Source organism: Homalodisca vitripennis, chromosome 1 (genome assembly GCF_021130785.1).
Source record: "Homalodisca vitripennis isolate AUS2020 chromosome 1, UT_GWSS_2.1, whole genome shotgun sequence".
Taxonomy (NCBI): domain Eukaryota; kingdom Metazoa; phylum Arthropoda; class Insecta; order Hemiptera; family Cicadellidae; genus Homalodisca; species Homalodisca vitripennis.
In genome coordinates, this window is record NC_060207.1 from 1,411,332 (window position 1) to 1,430,167 (window position 18,836).

Consider the following 18,836-nt stretch of genomic DNA (forward strand, 5'->3'; position numbering starts at 1 on the left):
CCTATTTCTTAATATTCATAAAAAAATAAAAAAAATTATCAGAAAAATCTGAAACTTCAAAAACAAGCGAGTTCAACTTAAAATTTCATGAAAATAACAAAATTTTCAAAAACTACCCCAATCATCCCTTATCTTAAAACTCTTATATCTCGAGAACTATTGGAGCTTTTTTGCTGAAATTTGGTATATAGGATCAGTAAATATTAAAGTATTTTTTAAAATCATAACTTCCGGTCCAACCCTTAAGATGACCTTGGAATAGTTTTTTGTTAATATCATCCCCATTTTTTAAGATATTCTTTTGAAATTAAAAATGAATACTTATATCAATGTCTTTAACAATTCTGTAAAGTTTTAAAATTATCCGATGAATAATAGTGAAAATAACGTGATTTTTACTGAATTTCTCTAATATCGTTCTTAATCACATCATAGGCTAAAAAGTTCTCAGAAACCACAACCACATAACAAATCGCGTTTGTAACAGCTTTTTGAAAATCCATATTGATAATTATATCGTTCTTTGAACCAGAAATATTTGTCAAACTCTTTGTTGTATCAATGACATAAATAGGTCTATTCGCTAAAAATTCTTTAGGATTGTAATACATTTCCTTATTATTACAGTAAACTTTCTTAAAATCTTGATACATCTGATACATGATTCTGAAAAGACCTCCGGAAATGTTTAAATTTTGTAATTCATCTGGATAATAAGAACCGTTCAATTTTACTCTGATATTTTTTACATCCAAACTATCAAACTTTGAAGGATTTTTTTCTTGATTATTCTGTCTATCTGTTTGAAAACCGATGATAACGAACTTGGGATTGAAGATATTTCTATAAATATTTGTGATATCGAACGAATAAGTTGTTCCGGAAATACCTTTTTGTTCAATACATTGCCAATCTAGAAAATTAAACGTAATGTTTTGACTTTTTGTAATTTCATCAATCAACCTAATTTTACTCGTGGTTTTATAATCAATCATTGGAACTCTAATAAAAAAATCTGTAATTGTTATTTTTCCATCAACAGGCATAACATTTCCAGTTGCAGTCTTCAGAATCACATCATCGTCTTCTGCTCTTATAAAACTTAGATAAAATCCTCCTTTATAGATCGGAATAGTAACATTTTCAAAAAATCCTAATCCAAAATGAGATAAATTTCCAGCTGCTTCAAAAACACCAAATTTAAAATCTGATTCAAAGCCATTAGAAGTTTGAGAAATAACATCACTTTTTGAATACGAAATAGTTCCTTTAATTGTGCTTAATTGGCCACAGTTTTCGACTTCTTCTATCAATTTATTGTGTTTTCTTACTTCAATCTTAGAAAATAAAAACGGTATAAAACTATCGATTAATCTAACATTATCAGTTCCAAGATATGCTTGACCATCTTGTTTTGTTAAAGTTCCAGAAATATAAAACTGGAAGTTAGACGAGCAAAAGTTATCTCCAAAATCAATATTAAACTCAGTTCTTTTATTCGGTTCATTCAAATGTTGTTTACTAATTGGATAGAAATTTTTAAACTCCGCCCTTTCAATATCACTAGCATATTTTCTGTAGTCCGCCATTTAATAAGAGAAAATTTAGAAATTTTAAACATCGTGTATCATTTTTTCATCGATCTAATGTACGTTTTTATAAGAAAAGATATAAATTTTAGTAAAATAATTAAAAAGATTAGAGTCATTTTTAATGATCTACTTCGTCATATTCAGGATTCTCTTCCTTAAATTTTGCGATCTCGGTCACATATTTCAATAAAATCTGCACAGGATAGTAACCGCTATCTATAATATTGTTCCAATCAACTGTATCTTTATTTTCATCCAAAAACTTTATACTCAAGTGTTGATAGAGACAAAGAACAGACATATGATCTTTTAATTGATAATGTATATTTTCTTGAATGAACTCTGATGATAAAGTTTGATATTTAGCAATGTTATACCAATTCAATTTGTTTACGTATAATCTCATCATATCTTCGGATAATTCATATTTTTGAGAAATGTCATCCCAATGTTCTTTTTTCAAATCTCTTTCGTGTTGCATTATAAAAAGATCGAAAGCACTGTAATGTCCCGCCATCTCTATTTATTAGGAAAAAATTTCAAATCAAGTTTTTATAAATTGGCTCTTTTTAGTGTTACATTCAGCACATTTTCCAGATATTCTCTTAACTCCATTGATGTTTGCATAGTATTTTATATCATTTGTTGCAGTTTTTTCTTTACATCTCACACAATATATGAGCGCCATTTATATAAGGAAAATTAGTCATCATAGCCGCCTAATCCATTAAATCTGTTATCAATGTTTTCAAAAGATTTATTAACATCTTCTTTAAATTTATTAAAGTTTTCTTCTAGTTTATTTACTTTATCGAGATATAAAGAGTATCGATCATCTATTCTTTTAAGTAATTCATTATTATGTGTTACATTCTCATTGAAACGTGTACCAAAATTTTCAAAAAAGTTTATTTTCTCATTGAAATGTGTATCAAAATCTTCCAGAATTTTGTTAATTGTTACACCAACTAATTCATTAACCTCATTTTTATATGTATTAAAGTTTTCTTCTAGTTTATTTACTTTATCAAGTAATTCACCAACATCGTCTACTGATCTTTTACTTCTTTCATCAAGTTTTTCATAGACTTCTGTTGTAAAATCTTTAACATGCTGTTTATGATTCTCATAATTTTGTTTTAGTTCATTCAACATTTTAATAGGATCTTCTAATTGAATCATTACAACAACATCAAATGGATTAATTCCTTTACTAACACCGCTAATTCTTTTTCCTTTAAAATCTAAGGCATTTTTAACATTCGGATCATGTAAATCAACAATATCAATGTTTTCTGATAATTTTAGAGGTTTTAAAATTTGTTCTTTAACAACAACATCATGTTTGTCAATACCAGGTCGAACACCGACAATTCTTTTTTTATTAGCTAAACTAACATAATTCTTTTCAACTTTGATCGCTTCAGTAATTTTATCAGCTTTTTCGATATGAGACATTAAATTGGTAAACAATTTTTTTACACCATCATCAACTTCTTTTTCCAATGTTTTTATTTTATCAGCAACTTCATTTGAACTCATGAAATTTGCAAGTTTGTTATCATATTCTGCTTTAAAATCTTCAATCTCGACAGCAAACATATCTGAATCTGGAAGGTTTTGTAATACATTTTCTAACTTGTTATCAAACTCATTTCTCAAACTATCAAAATTCAAACTATTATCTACATTTTGAATAATTTGTGTTCCAAATACGTCAAAAATATTTTGTGAATCCATATTTATTAAGTAATAATTTGTTAACAACTTCTTTAAAATCTTTACCAGTACTCAGTTCATTCAAAACAAAAACACATAAATGACCACAAATTGGGGGATCTTTATAGTCTTGAATCTGAGAATCATTGTAGTAGACGCTTGATTTTTTCAAATATTTAATCAATTCTATAGGTGGTTTGTCCTCAATTCTTCCATACGAATCAAAATAACATGCATTCTTATCATTTTTATAATAACAAATCCAATGCGTTCCACTTCCCATAATCGAGTCTAAATTCACAATTCCACATTCAAATTTCTTAACTTTTTCAGGTAATGTATCTCTCATGAAGATTCCTCTAAAATGTTTAATATTTTTGCAGATTTCTTCCAATTCCCCGAATGTTAAAGGTTTAAATTTTTTTTTCAATGTTTGATTTCACGTAATTCAAAGTTTTTTCATCTAATCCAGATCCTGTAACATCTTCCAACTCTTTATCTAACCAATTTAAAATGTTTCGAACAATAGGAATCACATCCTTTTTAACGATTGGAGCAGCTTTACGAACATAAGGAACAACATTTTTAACAACTGGAATATTTTCTCCAAAATCTAATAAATCTTACAAAAGTCCACCATTTTTGAGTTCTTTCAACTGATTATAAGAAAATTCTATTCTGGTTCCTTTATTGTTTTTCTTATGTTTTTCGAGTTTATTGTATTGTCTATTTGTTAAAAATATCTTATCTTCGCCATTTTTTAGTTGATCTATTTTAAATTGAATACTAACGGGTATTTTCTTCTTAAAAGCGGATTTTATTTTTTCTTTCTGATTTTTGCTGAAGTTTACGTTCACTTCCATTTATATAGTTAAAATTTCAAGTTCTCTTCGATTCCCATTCCTAGTTTTCTCTTCAAAAACATTGCTCCAGCTGTTGGAAGCGCAACAAATCTTTCACCTAAACTAGCATCTTTTGATAAAAATCTATCCATTGCCTTATCTTGCAAAACTTTATCTGCGATATGTCTGGAATTTGTGTCTCTATGTTTTGCATAAAAAATATCGTGTTCCATAGCAGCTTGATCTAATTTATTTATACCAGTATCTCCTCTTTTTAGTCTTTTTTCGAGTTTTGTGCCAGGCCCCAGATACTGATAAGTTGGTACGTGTAATTCAAAAGGTAAATTGTTGATAAAATCATTCAAAAGTCCACTACCCTCAATCATAGATGAACTTATTGCCGGCAAAACTCGTTTTAAATATTTAATTCCATCAGGTTTTTCAATCATTTCATCAAGTTTGTTCGAAATAAAATCTTTAATCGCTTTCTTTTCGTTCAAAAAATTGTTGTTTCCAGCCTTCTCTTGAGCATAAATATAATTAATAATTCCATCGAGTTTTGTCAAATCGTCGATATATCTGTACTCAATCTTATTATCATTGTATTTTCTTACACCTGATCCTTCGATTCGTTTTTCCCAAATTGGTTTAATCAAATTGAAGGGCACAGGGGAAGAAGGAGTTAAGGACCATTTAGCAAACTTTTCAGAACAGTGAAAAAACAACATTAAATTTGTGATATAAAAAAAGTTTATATTAAATAATTTTGAATAATTTTCTATTAAGGTTAGATATTTAATATGTAAAGCCATTCTAAAGTTTTATTTTGATAACTCTAAAAATAATATTTAAAAAAAAATATTTCCTTTAAGAACTACCTAACTCTGGGCGAAAAAAGGGGTTATAGACACGCTAATAACTCCTTTTTCCCCTGAAGTGTCTTTCTTAGTAGAAAATTTTGAGATAGCACATTTCTCTCTATAATGGTTTGGATCAAAAATTAAAAAAGGAATGCATGAAAATTAAAAACAGCATTTTATTTTAATTGTTACGAGTTCTAATACATTATTTTGCTTTCTTCTTTTCCTTTGTGCAGTGAGGCAGATTTTCAAAGTATTCCCTGGCAGTCAGGTTTTTACAAAACTTAGTCAATTCCATCACATCTTGATATTTTTCATTAGATATTGATAATCTATCTGTAATCATACACAATACACTATCAGTAAAAACTAAAGAACAGAAAATATAGGCCTAGGTCTATTTTATAAAAGTAAATTTATGCAGCTTTGTAAATTTACAACATGTAAGTGATTTAATTTTGAAAAGTGCCTTTTCTCAAGGTTTATATTTAAACAATCATTTTAGTGCTAGCCCATAAAACTTATAAATTACCTTTCAAAGAAACGTCTGGAAGAGTAGTCTTGTCAACAACAAATCTCTTTCTTTTAGGTAAGGTTATGGCAACACTGTCCCAGTGGCCACTATAATTATTCCTGAAGTATATCAGACGTTCAGATGAGCAAGTCACTTTTATTTTCTCTCATAGGTCTTATCAACACTGGGATTTTCTTTTTGTAAGTAAGTTCTAGAAATTCTTTTCCATTCCATCCAAAAAAGTGTAGTCAATTTCTTCACCACAAACGGTGATGGGTTTTTGGCGAGCCTCGCGAACGTAATTTGCCCATTCTGATGGGGTGTCAGCCCAAAAGTTAGATTTTAATTCGACCCATGTTCCGGTCGCATTCAGTATATGAATGTCCCCTTATCGGGTAAGTAAATTGAACATTTTAAATCTGTTCTTAACATGTACCAAATAATGAAGGAAACGGTACACAGTCAAATTTTTATTTTGTCCCCCACAGGAGTCTCCGAATATGTGGAGGTTTTTTTCTACATCTTCAGGCAAGTGTTTTTCGACAAAATGAAACAACATTTGGCATATGTTGTCGCTTCCTTTACTCCCTTCGCACTCAGAATACATATAGAAAATACTTTTACCACTACCTAGGATGTGTACATTAAATGAATATACTGACAATTGCCTTTTGTAATAGGCGTCGTTTTGTTGTCACATTAGGCACAGACAAATTTCGACCATAGTCTATAACAAATTCCCTCAAATGAAGGTGTTTTCTGTGATGCCAAACGTGCCCTTTCTTTTGATATCATAGAACTTTTCAGCTTTTAATTTATGAAGTTTTAGCTGAGTCTCAAGGGTTTTTATTTCATTAGTCCACTGTTAATTTGTCATCTTCATATTTAGCTTCTTTTAATTTTACCTGTAGACTACTCAGTTTTTACGTTAGTTGCATCGCAAAAAACTACACGTATCCGTTCGCGGATAGCCAAAACGATATGTTGAAGTTTTGTTGCATAATGGATCTATAGGTCTCATATGAAGCATTATTTTCGTCAGGGTATTTAGTCTGATACATTTTGTGCATGATTGAAATGTTTAAATCGTCAGGAAGGTACTTCTTAGACGTATCATGCAAACAGTAATGGGCACCTCTGCCATTGAAAGAAGTTATATGTTGCTTAATTCAAATTTAAAGACTCATTATTAATTTTGTGTGGTCTGTTGGAGTGCTTACCACGTTGATCTTTAGGTGAGCACCCAGTCATCTTTTAAACTGTTAATTAAGTACTCAACTTTCTTTTGGGTAATCCCATGGATTGAGATAAATGCCTTACGGCAAACTTCCCATTCAAAAACGACTCTCCGTTTTGGGCTGATCTTACTTTATATTTGCAAGATACATCTCTTACCTTTGAAGAGTCAGAGGGTATTTTAGGCCGCCGTTTTTGAACCGGTACAATAGAAATCAGACCACACAGATAAGAATTTTGTTCGTTAGTGGTCTCCAATAGGTTGAATTGTTGTAAAATCTTATCTCTTATTTCCAATGCTAGGCCTACTTTCTCAAAACACTTATATCTACACTTACAAGATGCACCAGCCTCATGTCCCTGCACCCTCATTTTCTTGGTTACATCACACATTCTTTCCATGTACTTTACGTTTTCTAGTTTTTTTATCACTCTCAGGACACTCCACATTTTCACTTTCACTCATTGTTTGATTGTATCAAATTAAAACAATCTACAAAGTAAAATCCCAATTTTAGTATCACAACTAACCTCATTCACCACACAAAAACAATCTGACTGAAATGAAAACAATAGCTACTAGGATCAAAATAGAGTACTATTTACATCAGCTGAGTCCATTACCTGATTCCAGTTAATTTGGAAACAGATAGCTCTAGTAGTAACTATTATAATTGTAAAAAACAGATAATATAATTAATTGGCTTGAAACTTCACTTCTTTCAGTGTGATGATTGTAAAGGAAACACACTTTCAGTCATGCATTTGACTCCTTCTTTCCCAGTAGCGCTGCACGTAACTCCTTATTCCCCTGTAGCCAATATTTTTTCAACTATTTAATTTATTAGTGATATATAACCCGTTTTCCCGCAAATGATATAACCACGTGAATCCATTTCTTGCCTGCTAAGCAACGGTGAAATAAAAAAAAATGTGAAAAAAATTGAGTTAACTCCTTTTTTCCCCTGTGCCCTTCAATTGAGATATTTTTTACCTTTACTTGACTTTGGTTTCTTAGTTGATGGATCATTATTTTTGTAAATTGAGTCAGATTCCCATAAAATTTCTGTATACTTTTTCAAATCTTCTTCAGAATATAAATTATCTTTTGGAACATCAGTGCCTGTTAATAATCTCCATAAACCTTGAGTTCCTTTATATGTTTTATCTTTAATAATGATATCATTATGTTCAAAATTCACGGGCAAATTTCCAATCATAAAACTTTTCTTTTTTTTATCCCAATACAAACCAAATTTATCATCTTTTACTCTAGGAAGGAATTTTTTACCAATTTTACCAATTATTATATCCGTCGTTCCAGGACTTATTGGTTCAACTATGGTAGAGTCTTCAATGATTCGAGGTCTAAATGGTGTTGAAGATGGTAATTTTGGCAATTCAAACTCTTCTACTTCAGATTCTGGAATCGAAATATCAGCAAATTGTCGTACAACTGGAACCAAATTCATTAAATTTTGATTATCGCTTAAAACATTTTCAATTTTGCCCTCAACATTTTTTATTGCAGAAGTTACAGGTTGATTAATTTTTTGAATAAGTTCTTGTTCTTCTTCATCCATTCGAATCTGTTCTTTAAATTCTTTGATTAATTTCTTTTCGATTTGATCAAGTTTTTTCGCTTCTTCAGAAGTTACGTTCGCCATTTATTTAGGAAAATTTTGAAACGTGGAACGTAAAAACGTGAACGTGGAACGTAAAACGTGAACGTGGAACGTGAAACACGAACGTGAAACACGAACGTGAAACACGAACGTGAAACGTAAACACGAACGTAAAACATGAACGTGAAACGTAAACACGAACGTGAAACATGAACGTGAAACATGAACGTGAAACATGAACGTGAACGTGGAACGTGAACAGATTTACCGTTTTTCTGTTATTTTCATAATGTAAATAAAAATTAAAGATAATATAAAAATAATTGTAACAAATATTTTATCAAGTAGATTTGTCAGACCACTGAGCAGCATTTATATTAGAAAATTTATTCAGATATTTACCATTTTTAGGCTTCAAAGTTAGATTAATAGTTAAAAATCCGCAGTCTTCCTTCCAAAATTTTATCACATAACTCAATAAAGTGGTTAAAACTCATATCAGATCCCACATAATTGTTATAAATCTTTCTCGAATAGTGATCATCTTGCTTAAAAATACACAACATATTCAGGTTATTTCTTATAACTTGTTTATCAACCTTTGAAAAGCATTGAGAAAGATAGATACAAGAGATATTTTTGTGACGGGACATTACGAAATATTCCTTAATAACGTCTTGATTTTCTAAAATACAATCATCAAAAACGATTAACGAATTGGGTTTACATTCGCTTAACGGAACTATGTCCTCAGAAGCATTATAAAAATGTGATATTTTTTTGTTTAAGTTTTTCTCAATATTTTCAAATCTTTCTTGTAATTTTTTATAGGCGTCTTGTTCTAAAGATTTACTAAAAACATACAAATTGGAATAAGGAATCAACCTATTGTAGATAAAATTCAATAGTAAAGTTGTTTTTCCACATCCACTTGAACCAACAATTAACAATCTGATTGGTTGATCTTTCTTATTTTCTTCAAACGTTTGAAGTTTTATCTGATCTTTTTGCTTTAAAAATTTCTCCATTTAAATAGAAGATTTTCATCTTGAAGCAACGCTTGCGAAAATGAAGCTGTTCAAGTTGACTTCAGAAAGCTCTAAATTAGTTTTAAACTTGGAACATCCTATACACTTAGAGGAAGAATCAAATTATTTTATCGGTTTAAGCGGTTTTTATTCTGACAATTTTGTAATAAATATTAGTGAAAGTTCTCCTTATTGTATAGGATTTAGTGAGAAGAACATAACAAAATATTATGGTTTAAACAAAGGATATTATACTTTCGATCAAATAAAAAATTCCCTTAAAAATTATCTGAAAACATTCAAACAATCAGATAAATCTTTAAACTTTGACGAAAACAAGTTTGAAATGCAAAAAAATTATCTCTCTAATAAAATTCAAATAAAATCACCAGTAAGAATAATGTTTTCAGCAATTATAGTACATTTATTAGGGTTTGTTCAAGAAACTATTGAGCCAAATCAGGTATATTTAGGAAATAAAACGCCAAAATTTAGACCGTTCGATGTAATTGAAGTACATTGTAATCTCGTTGAACCTAGTTTTGAAAATCATACCGAACATCTTCACAAAGAATCGGAAATTTTGTACACTTTTTTCCCAAATGTTGCTTATGGATCAAAAATCAGTGAAAAACCAAATGAAATCGATTATATTCCAATTAGAAAAAATATTAAAAGAATTCAAAAAATCGTTCTGACTATTCAAGACTCTGAAGGAAATCTATTAAATAATGAGAGTAAAACAACAATATATTTAAGATTGCAAGTAACTAGTTAAATTTCTTTCTATCTAAATGGAGTCAGTTGTAGACCTACTCAACAATCAACTTACATTCAATAATAAAGACATTTGCACGATTGTTGACGAAAATAATGAATTTTGGTTTAAGGCTAAAGATGTTGCAGAAATTTTACAATATGAAAATACTAGACAAGCTATCATAAATAATATTGATAATGACGAGAAAATAGCCTTTAAATATATAAATTACAAGAGTCTATGCCATAGACCCTTTCAAAATCTTCATCCTGACACTATTTTCATTAATGAATCTGGATTTTATTCTTTAATACTAAGATCTAATAAATTAGAAGCAAAAACCTTTCAAAAGTGGGTTACAAAAGAGGTTTTACCCTCCATTAGAAAATTTGGTGAGTACAAACTTGAAAACAAGATTAAATATTTAGAGGACGAAGTTAAACACTTGCAAATTAAAGATGAAATGAAATCATTGAAAATAGAGAATCAAGAATTGCGAATGGAATTAATGAAGAGAGATATGGTATGTAAAGATTTTGATAAGAAAAAACACCATGTTTTTGTGTTAATTAAGAAGAATCACATGTGGGAATGGCCTTATTACGTTATCAGAGCTCAGAAACGAGAAATACCAAACCGATTAAAACATCTAAAAATAAATTATCCTGAATTAGAGATTTTGTTCATTGATGACGAACCAAATTCTATCAATCTCTACAACCAAATGAAAGAATCTTTGAATATTTTATACAACGGAAATCATTTTACTACAAATATGGCAGAATCTCGACTGATTTATAGAATATCTAAATTACACGATGAAAATGTTTCTAAATTTTACTAAAAACTCTCGATTTATTATATTTTGTTTGTAAATGTTTAGCATAACTAGGTAACCATCGTAGAATTTTTTTTTCATATTCACAAGGCATTTCGTTTTTATAACTTTCGCTGAAAATTTTTTTAGCACAATCTTTGCAAAAAGCATCTTTTCTATCTTTACTATACTGCCAGTTATTAAATTCAGAAATATTTTTAATTTCTTTACAAAAGTAACACTTTTTCTCTTCTAAAGTTAATTTGTTCATTTTATCATATAATTCCTTACAATAACAGTCTTTTCTATTCTCTTCTTGACACTTTGTACATTTCTTTTGAGACTCCATTTATATAGAAAAAATTATTACACGATGAAAATGTTAAACTCTTAACTTATGATATTTGGTTTGTAAATGTTTTTGATAATTATTTAACCATTTTATAGTTCTTCCACATTCACATTGAGTATCTTCATAATATAATCTATGAAGATTCTTCTTTACACAATCTTTACAATATGAGTCTTTCTTATCTCTACTATAGTGATCACTATTAAACTCTGAAATTTTTTTAGTTTCTTTACATTTAAGACATTCTTTATCTTCCAAAGTTAATTTTTCTATTTTATCATATAATTCTTTATGATATTCCCTTTCACAATCTTTGCAATTATAATGCATTCCATCTTTCCTATTTTTATCTTTATAAAATTCATTTAAATCTTTAAATTCTTTGCACTTTGTACATTTCTTTTGATGCGCCATTTATATATAGAAAATTTATATTACAGTTTTGACTTCTTCAATTCATATTCATAAAACTTTCCGGTTATTTCTTCATTATTTAAATCTTTTATACTATAAGTTACAGGATCTGTGTTATTAATTTGATAAATCACAAAGATTTCTCTTGACCAATTGTTCTTATATTTGTTCGAAAATGTTTGTTTTTTACTAACAATTCTTACATGATCATTGACTTTAAATTTAGTTTTCGTGTGAATTTCAGGTGGAACATACTTGAAAACGGTCTCTAATAACTCCTTTTCTGCATCCTTATCTACGTCTTTCGGTTTCATTTTGATTGTGCTGTGAACTGTATCGTTATAATTGTTTACGATTTCTTGAAGAATATCGATCCATTTAAAGTTTTTATTAATCTCAAAAATTACTTTCATTCTCTCATTTTGAGTTCTGTTATATCTCTCTACAATACTTGATTTCTCTTCGTTTTCAGTATGATAAATCTTAATGTTGTATTTTCTCAAAACTTCGTTAAATTCTTTATTTTTAAACTCTAAACCCTTATCTGTATGAAGTAGATTTGGCGGTTTGTGATTGATCTTTATCGCGTCTTTTACTATATCTTCGAAGGCTTTTGAAACATCTTTACCGTTTTTTCTTTTGATAGCTCTTGACCAAGCATATTTTGAGAAAGTATCAATAACATTTAACATATACTTGAATCCATCATTTTGATCCGAATAGTTAGACATTATAACTAAATCTGCTGCCCATAAATCGTCAATTCCTAATGTTATAATTTTTCTCTTTTTAAACTTTTTTCGTACTGGTGCATGAATTTCTCGAGCTTCAATCTCTATCTCATCTTTAGTCTTCAATTCTTGCTTTACAGGTTTTGGATTTGGATTCTTTATAAACTTACTCTTGTTTGTCTTACATTTTGAACATTTTGCAGCGATTCTATACAATCCATTTTGAGTTTGAACGATTTTTGAATCTATATTTTTCGTTTTCTTTTTACACTTGTGACAGTGAATTAAATCATCTTCCATTTACATATCAAAGTTTCCAAGTTTATTTAATTCGTCTAATATATCAGATTTTGCTTCATTTTTATAGCCATACGGTACTGTATCGATCTTATTTTCTAGGACAATTCTCTTATCATCTTTAGCGTTCAGTGCCAGCTTGTTTATGGTAACAGTGTACAACTCATGTTTATAACTTTTGATGACTGTCATCTCCCTAAATTCTTCTTTATCTTCGAACAAACATCTCTTCAAGTTTTCGATATTTATTGTTTTATTTACAACGCTTCTCTTAATTCCTTTACACCTAACTGGGTTTTTATCTAGATATTTGTACGAGTACATCTTAGACCTTAAACCACAAAATTCTTCTAAAACTTCGCTATTTAACTCATCTTTGAATTTCCCTATTACCTTCTTATTTTTAGTAGTGAAACATTCATGATCTTTTGGATAATCACTTGTATCAAAGTCATCTATATTTTCTTTAATAATTTTAAAAGGATCTCGTTTCAATTCTAGAAAATAACTGTCTGTATCCATGTAACACAGATTCAAATCTGGATCAAACTTCTTTAATTTGTTGTAATAAAACTCGTACATTAGCAATTTTGAGAGGTCGAGAACTGAAAATCCTATGTAAATCGGTTTGTTAAATTTAACCTTTTGTTTGTACATGTGACTCGCTATACAGTTGTCGTCAAAGATGTTAAAGCATTTGAAATTTGTTTTCTTAGCTTGTTTCATTGAAAATTCTTCATTTCCAAGCTTAATATCACATCTGTTTCTCACATTTTCCATAGATTTTCCAAAAACTGAGTTGTTCATCAGCTTATAAAAGTCCTTTTCAAAGTCGCTTGTAGCTTTGGTTCTCATGTTTGTGTTAAAATCAATGTATTCTTTCATAAAAGGCTTCTGATCGAATGCAATAACTCTATTCACATGTTTCAAAATCATACCTTGTTCCAAATAGAACTTCAAATTTCTCGAATGAACAACGTATTCAGTTTTATCCAGTAGAGTTGTGCAAAGTTTGTTTTTAAAATGTTCTGGAGCAAGAGGTAAATCCTTGTGATGTTCGTGTAAATTTGTTGGATATCCAAGATCGACTTCGAGAATATAGCCATAATCTTCGTCGCCAGTGAGTTCTAAAATTGTTTCTTGCCACTCTTCTTTTGTATACGTTTTAGGATCCATCCACTTGATATCACTAAATGGCAGTTTTTGCATAAGACCATACCCATAAAGGTTGTTTGCATCGAGATAGAGTAAATAGTTTTCGGGCTTTGTCTTATCAAAATCTTTTAAATATTTGTTATTTGCTTTCACATATCGTTTAATACACTGAGAAATGCCTCCGCGAATACCTTTTTCGATCATCAAATACATATTATAATCACTAATTAATTGTAATTCTATCTTCGTTAATTTTAACATAGCATCCCATGCAAGACTGGGAGCTGTTAGATAATGTGCTGGATCAAGCTTATAGCAATTCAAACAAATATTCCTAAAATTTTCAAAGATATCAGCGAGCAATAGAACATCTTGAATGTTATAGAGATCAGAGTAATTTCCTAGATTTTTCTCTTTTAATTTGTTCCAAACATTTAAGTAGTGTTGAAAATCTTTCTCAGATATGCTCTCATCTGTCAAAAGTGAATAGAAATCTTGAATTCTCAATTCTTCTGTGTAATCAAGTTTTTCAATACTGTCGATAAATTCATAGGGAAATATTCCTTTTCCAGATAGAATTTTAAAAATCTCGTCGTCGTCATTTGGCTGTCTTTCTATTATCTCATTCAGTCCATCTTGTATAAAATGATTTGTATGTTTGAAGTCTTCTCTCTTTAGATTTTTAGCTAACTTTTCTATAGACGAGGCCATGAATCTGAACGTGTCTACAAACGAAAACTTGATGAATTTTCTTGGCTTATCACCTTCGAATTCATAGCCATATCCAGAATTTACAGAATAATTTATATATTTTTCATCGGTGTTTGCAATCAAATCAACATTTCCATATTGTTTAGCCAATTCTTTTATGTACAAATGAGTATCGTAATTTGACATATTGTGGCAGAAAACGGGAATATTCTGAGGAAATTTCAAATTTAGATTGCAACATGCATGAGCTGCGCCTCGAAACTTGCCGGTTAAATGACAATGATCTCTCACTTTATTATAACTCTTATCTTTCCAACTATCAGGAGTAAAACCATACTGAATTGACCCAACATCATAAGCAGACCATTCACAGATATGACAAACGTTTGAATTTTGATACGAAATTTCTTCTTCTTCTGTCAATTTCATAGGTTTCATGTTCTTAGAATTATATTTTTTCGCTATGTATTTCGATAATTTATTGAGTTCTTCAAACAATTTTGTTGGGACGTTTTTCAAATCTTCTTCATTTTTGGCACGATAACATATCGGTTTGTACATGCGATTGGTCACATTCGACACTAAATATAGAGTAAAACCATAAGGAATGTGCCTCTGAATCTTGGTTGTAGTCGATCTTTGTGGATTGTTCTTGCATGTCGGAATTTTTTCTAATATGCTCTCAAAGTCCATATAAATTACGTACGCATGGTTAAATTTCTTTTGATAATTAGTAAATTTAGTTGTTTGACCTGGAAATGGCATAATTGGCTTACAAACTTCATGATTTTTACAAATTTCTAAGTGATCTGTTAAATCTACAGATTTGTAAAAATGGCTTAAACATCTTCTACACAAAAATTTTCTTTCTTTATGTTTAGACAACTGCGAAGAAACAAGCTTATTTAAATCGGTTATCAAAACATAATGAGATTTATCATCTTGTTTAACATACAATAAATCAATGTTTGTTTCAGCGTCATATTTTTCAGAAATTTGTAACGGAACAATGTTAATATTTTCATCAAAACTGTAGACATTGATAGACATTGTTGGATACTTATACTTGGAATTGTAGCTTCGTTTTTCAAATATTTGTATATCTTTCAGAGACATTGGATACTCAAAACCTGAAAATATTTCGTCATTCACAAATTTTTCGTATTGCTTTACACGTTCACAGTCTCTTTCTGGTTTTTCAATAGCACATCTTATTGAGTAAATAAAGCAAAAATCATCTCTATTTTTTATATTTATACAAGCTTTTTTATATTTGATATTCTTTGGTAAATCGATGTATGATCCTGCATTCATCATTTCGTGTTTGTTAAGGCTCAAAACTAGTTGTTTACAACTTTTAAATGTCCATCCGGAACCTTTATTTGGATTATTCGTTTGTTCTCGATGTGTTAATTTATTAAATTGCTTAGTAATAAAGTCGTTTACGTCAAAGATTTCATCTGCTTTTATAGTAAAGTACATTGGGCAAGTTTGTGGTTCACCGTTTACTAAAGTTCGTTCGTATTCGCATTCCAAAGAGAGATATCCTTTACTATTTTTCACAGTGTCTTGAAATTTTTCTATTAAACTTTTAATTTCTGGCCTCATAATTGATAGATATTTGTAAATTGACATGGAATTATCGCTCAAGTTTGTTAAAATGTATTGCTTGAAAAGACCGTGTATTGAGGATAAAACTTCTACATCAATGATATTTTCGGATTTTACTTTAAGAGTTTTATCAATTTCTTCGATCATTTCAGACTTGGTTTTATCGTTAGTACCGATAGCCAACTTTTCAGCTATTGAATGAAGTTTTTCATCATTAAATAGGTCGAGATTTTTCTTTTCAACTTTGAAATTTCTCTTTAATTCACGTAATTTCTCAATATTAAACATGTTTTCGTGATCGGCAATTTTATTTTCTCTAGCCCATTGTCTTAAATAATTTAGTTCATTATCGTAAATTTGCTTGTTTTTTTCGTGACTTTTAGAATTATAATGGCGATCATAGTTTTTTCTTAAAATTTCTTTTTTGCAGAACGGACATGATATTTTTTCGCGCTCCATTTAGATAGAAAAATTTATTTAACTAAATGGTGCTTGTAAACCAACGATTGCGCCTCTCACGGCGTGATATCACTACGGATATGACGCAGGCGAAGCGATTATCGTGATGGTCGGTCTGTAGTAGCACACCTCGACTGTCATTGAAGATTTTTCCTTTATTCGTAGCAGATTTGACAACATTTTACAAAGCACAGCTTAAGAAAGTAGAAGCAAACAGCTGTAGATTTGGTTAATTTTTCATTCCACAGAGTAGATAGTAATGTACCGATCGCTTTTGGAGACGAACGACTGTAGATTCGGTTAATTTTTCATTGAGATTTGCTGTGTTATTTCTCAGCTTCCTTTATGGTACATTGAACAGTATTTTACATTGCTTTTCGGTCGGCTCCGAAAGTGCGCCAGGAACCCCATATTATTATCTACTCCCCACTATCACCGTCACCAACCGCAAGCGTACGTAATGTATATTGTCCTCAGAGTATATTGAGACTCTTAAGGCTATGCCCCGGACAGCTTCAGGGGTTCTGGAAGCGCGAGTGAATGAGACCTCTAAGGCCGGCGTAAAACCTGTAAGCCCTGGGGTCACGAATGAAGGTCACTGGCGCGGCCTAACAGCCCGTAAACCTGAATGTTGTGTGTGAATGAGACCTCTAAGGCCGGCGTAAAACCTGTAAGCCCTGGGGTCACGAATGAAGGTCTCTAAGGCCGGCGTAAAACCTGTAAGTCCTGGGACCTGAATGTTGTGCGTACGACAGAACCCCTGGAGGTATCCCACTGGCGCGGCCTGACCTAGAGAGAGACTATCTTAAGGACTTACCTACAGCCTCCAAGTATTTTAAGAACATTGCGTTGTCCTCCTCTTCGTCGGAGTACCACCCGACGTCGTAATCCTCTATAGGTCCCTCGAAAGGGACACGAGACCCTGATGCTGAAAAAAAATCCAATACTCTGAGTATCTATCTATCTGATTGAAAATCATTAGTAAACTTTTGAAACAAGTGTTACTTACTTACCTTTAAGGGGGTTCGGTATGCCCTATCCTTCCCATGTTAATTTGGTCAATTGTATGTACCCTTTTCTCAGAAACCTTTAAAGCTATCATCATCAAACTTTAGGACACTACTATTTAGACCTTTGTTAACATTTAGAGTGGAACAGAAGTTAAAAAAAGAAGTTTTTATTTAATTTGTTGTAAATAAAAAATGTATAAATTTTTTGTAAAATAATTTATAATTATAATTTTTTTAATAAAAATTTAAAATAGATTTTTATAATGTCTTCCGCTCTAAATGTTAACAAAGGTCTAAATAGTAGTGTCCTAAAGTTTGATGATGATAGCTTTAAAGGTTTCTGAGAAAAAGGTACATAAAATTAACATGGGAAGGATAGGGCATACCGAACCCCCTTAACGGTTGGTGATGGAGGCGGTGGCGGAGGAGGCGGTGGAGGCGGTGGCGGTGGAGGCGGTGGCGGAGGAGGCGGTGGTGGTGGAGGAGGCGGTGGCGGAGGAGGCGGTAGCTCCTTGGCGAGGTACTGCCACAATACCACCAGCACCGTTGCCAACATTGTAACTGACTGCGTTACAGAACGCGAGAGCTTTATGGAAGGGAGAGGTCACATGACCTCAAGTCAATGTCGCCTGGGGAGGTGCGAGTGTTTCATTCTAACTCAAACCATGGCCGAGTCTAGACCATTCCAACCACGCTCCCTGTTTGACCTCGCTAAAAAACCGTGGTCAAACAGTTCCGTAACGACTTCCGTGCCCTTATGAATTTAGAGGTACCACGGACGGTCATGGACGCTCTCATAGAGGAGCACGGTAAATACGACTGCCTCAGTGCGGAGTGTGTACTGTACACACCACTTGGAGGTTCACACTCTTACTGCGATCTAACGTGTGTCATCACGGCTCTGGCTATAGAACCTTACTTCCAGATGTATTTTGAAAGTCTACGCCCCAACGCCTCCATTATCCATTTGAGAAGATACCGTATGACCCCCAACAGTTACACTCTCCGTACGGAAAGAAACCTTACGCTAGAGCCGGAAGTTTTGATCCATGCGGAAAATGTATATTACTTTTCGCTATCTAGCGATGATATTGAACATCTAG

The 18,836-nt window shown here is 31.2% G+C and overlaps 1 protein-coding gene across 1 annotated transcript; it reads right to left on the reverse strand.

Moving 5' to 3' along the window:
* Positions 1-5,209: 5,209 nt before the first annotated feature.
* Positions 5,210-18,519, reverse strand: LOC124353257. The gene is made up of 4 exons (XM_046803189.1): positions 18,507-18,519; positions 17,541-17,651; positions 5,546-5,680; positions 5,210-5,349 (listed from the first exon to the last, which is right to left on the reverse strand). Exons 1-4 carry the CDS (start codon positions 18,517-18,519, stop codon positions 5,219-5,221), a joined length of 390 nt encoding a protein of 129 aa, XP_046659145.1. The 3' UTR covers positions 5,210-5,218.
* Between the last annotated feature and the right edge of the window lie 317 nt (positions 18,520-18,836).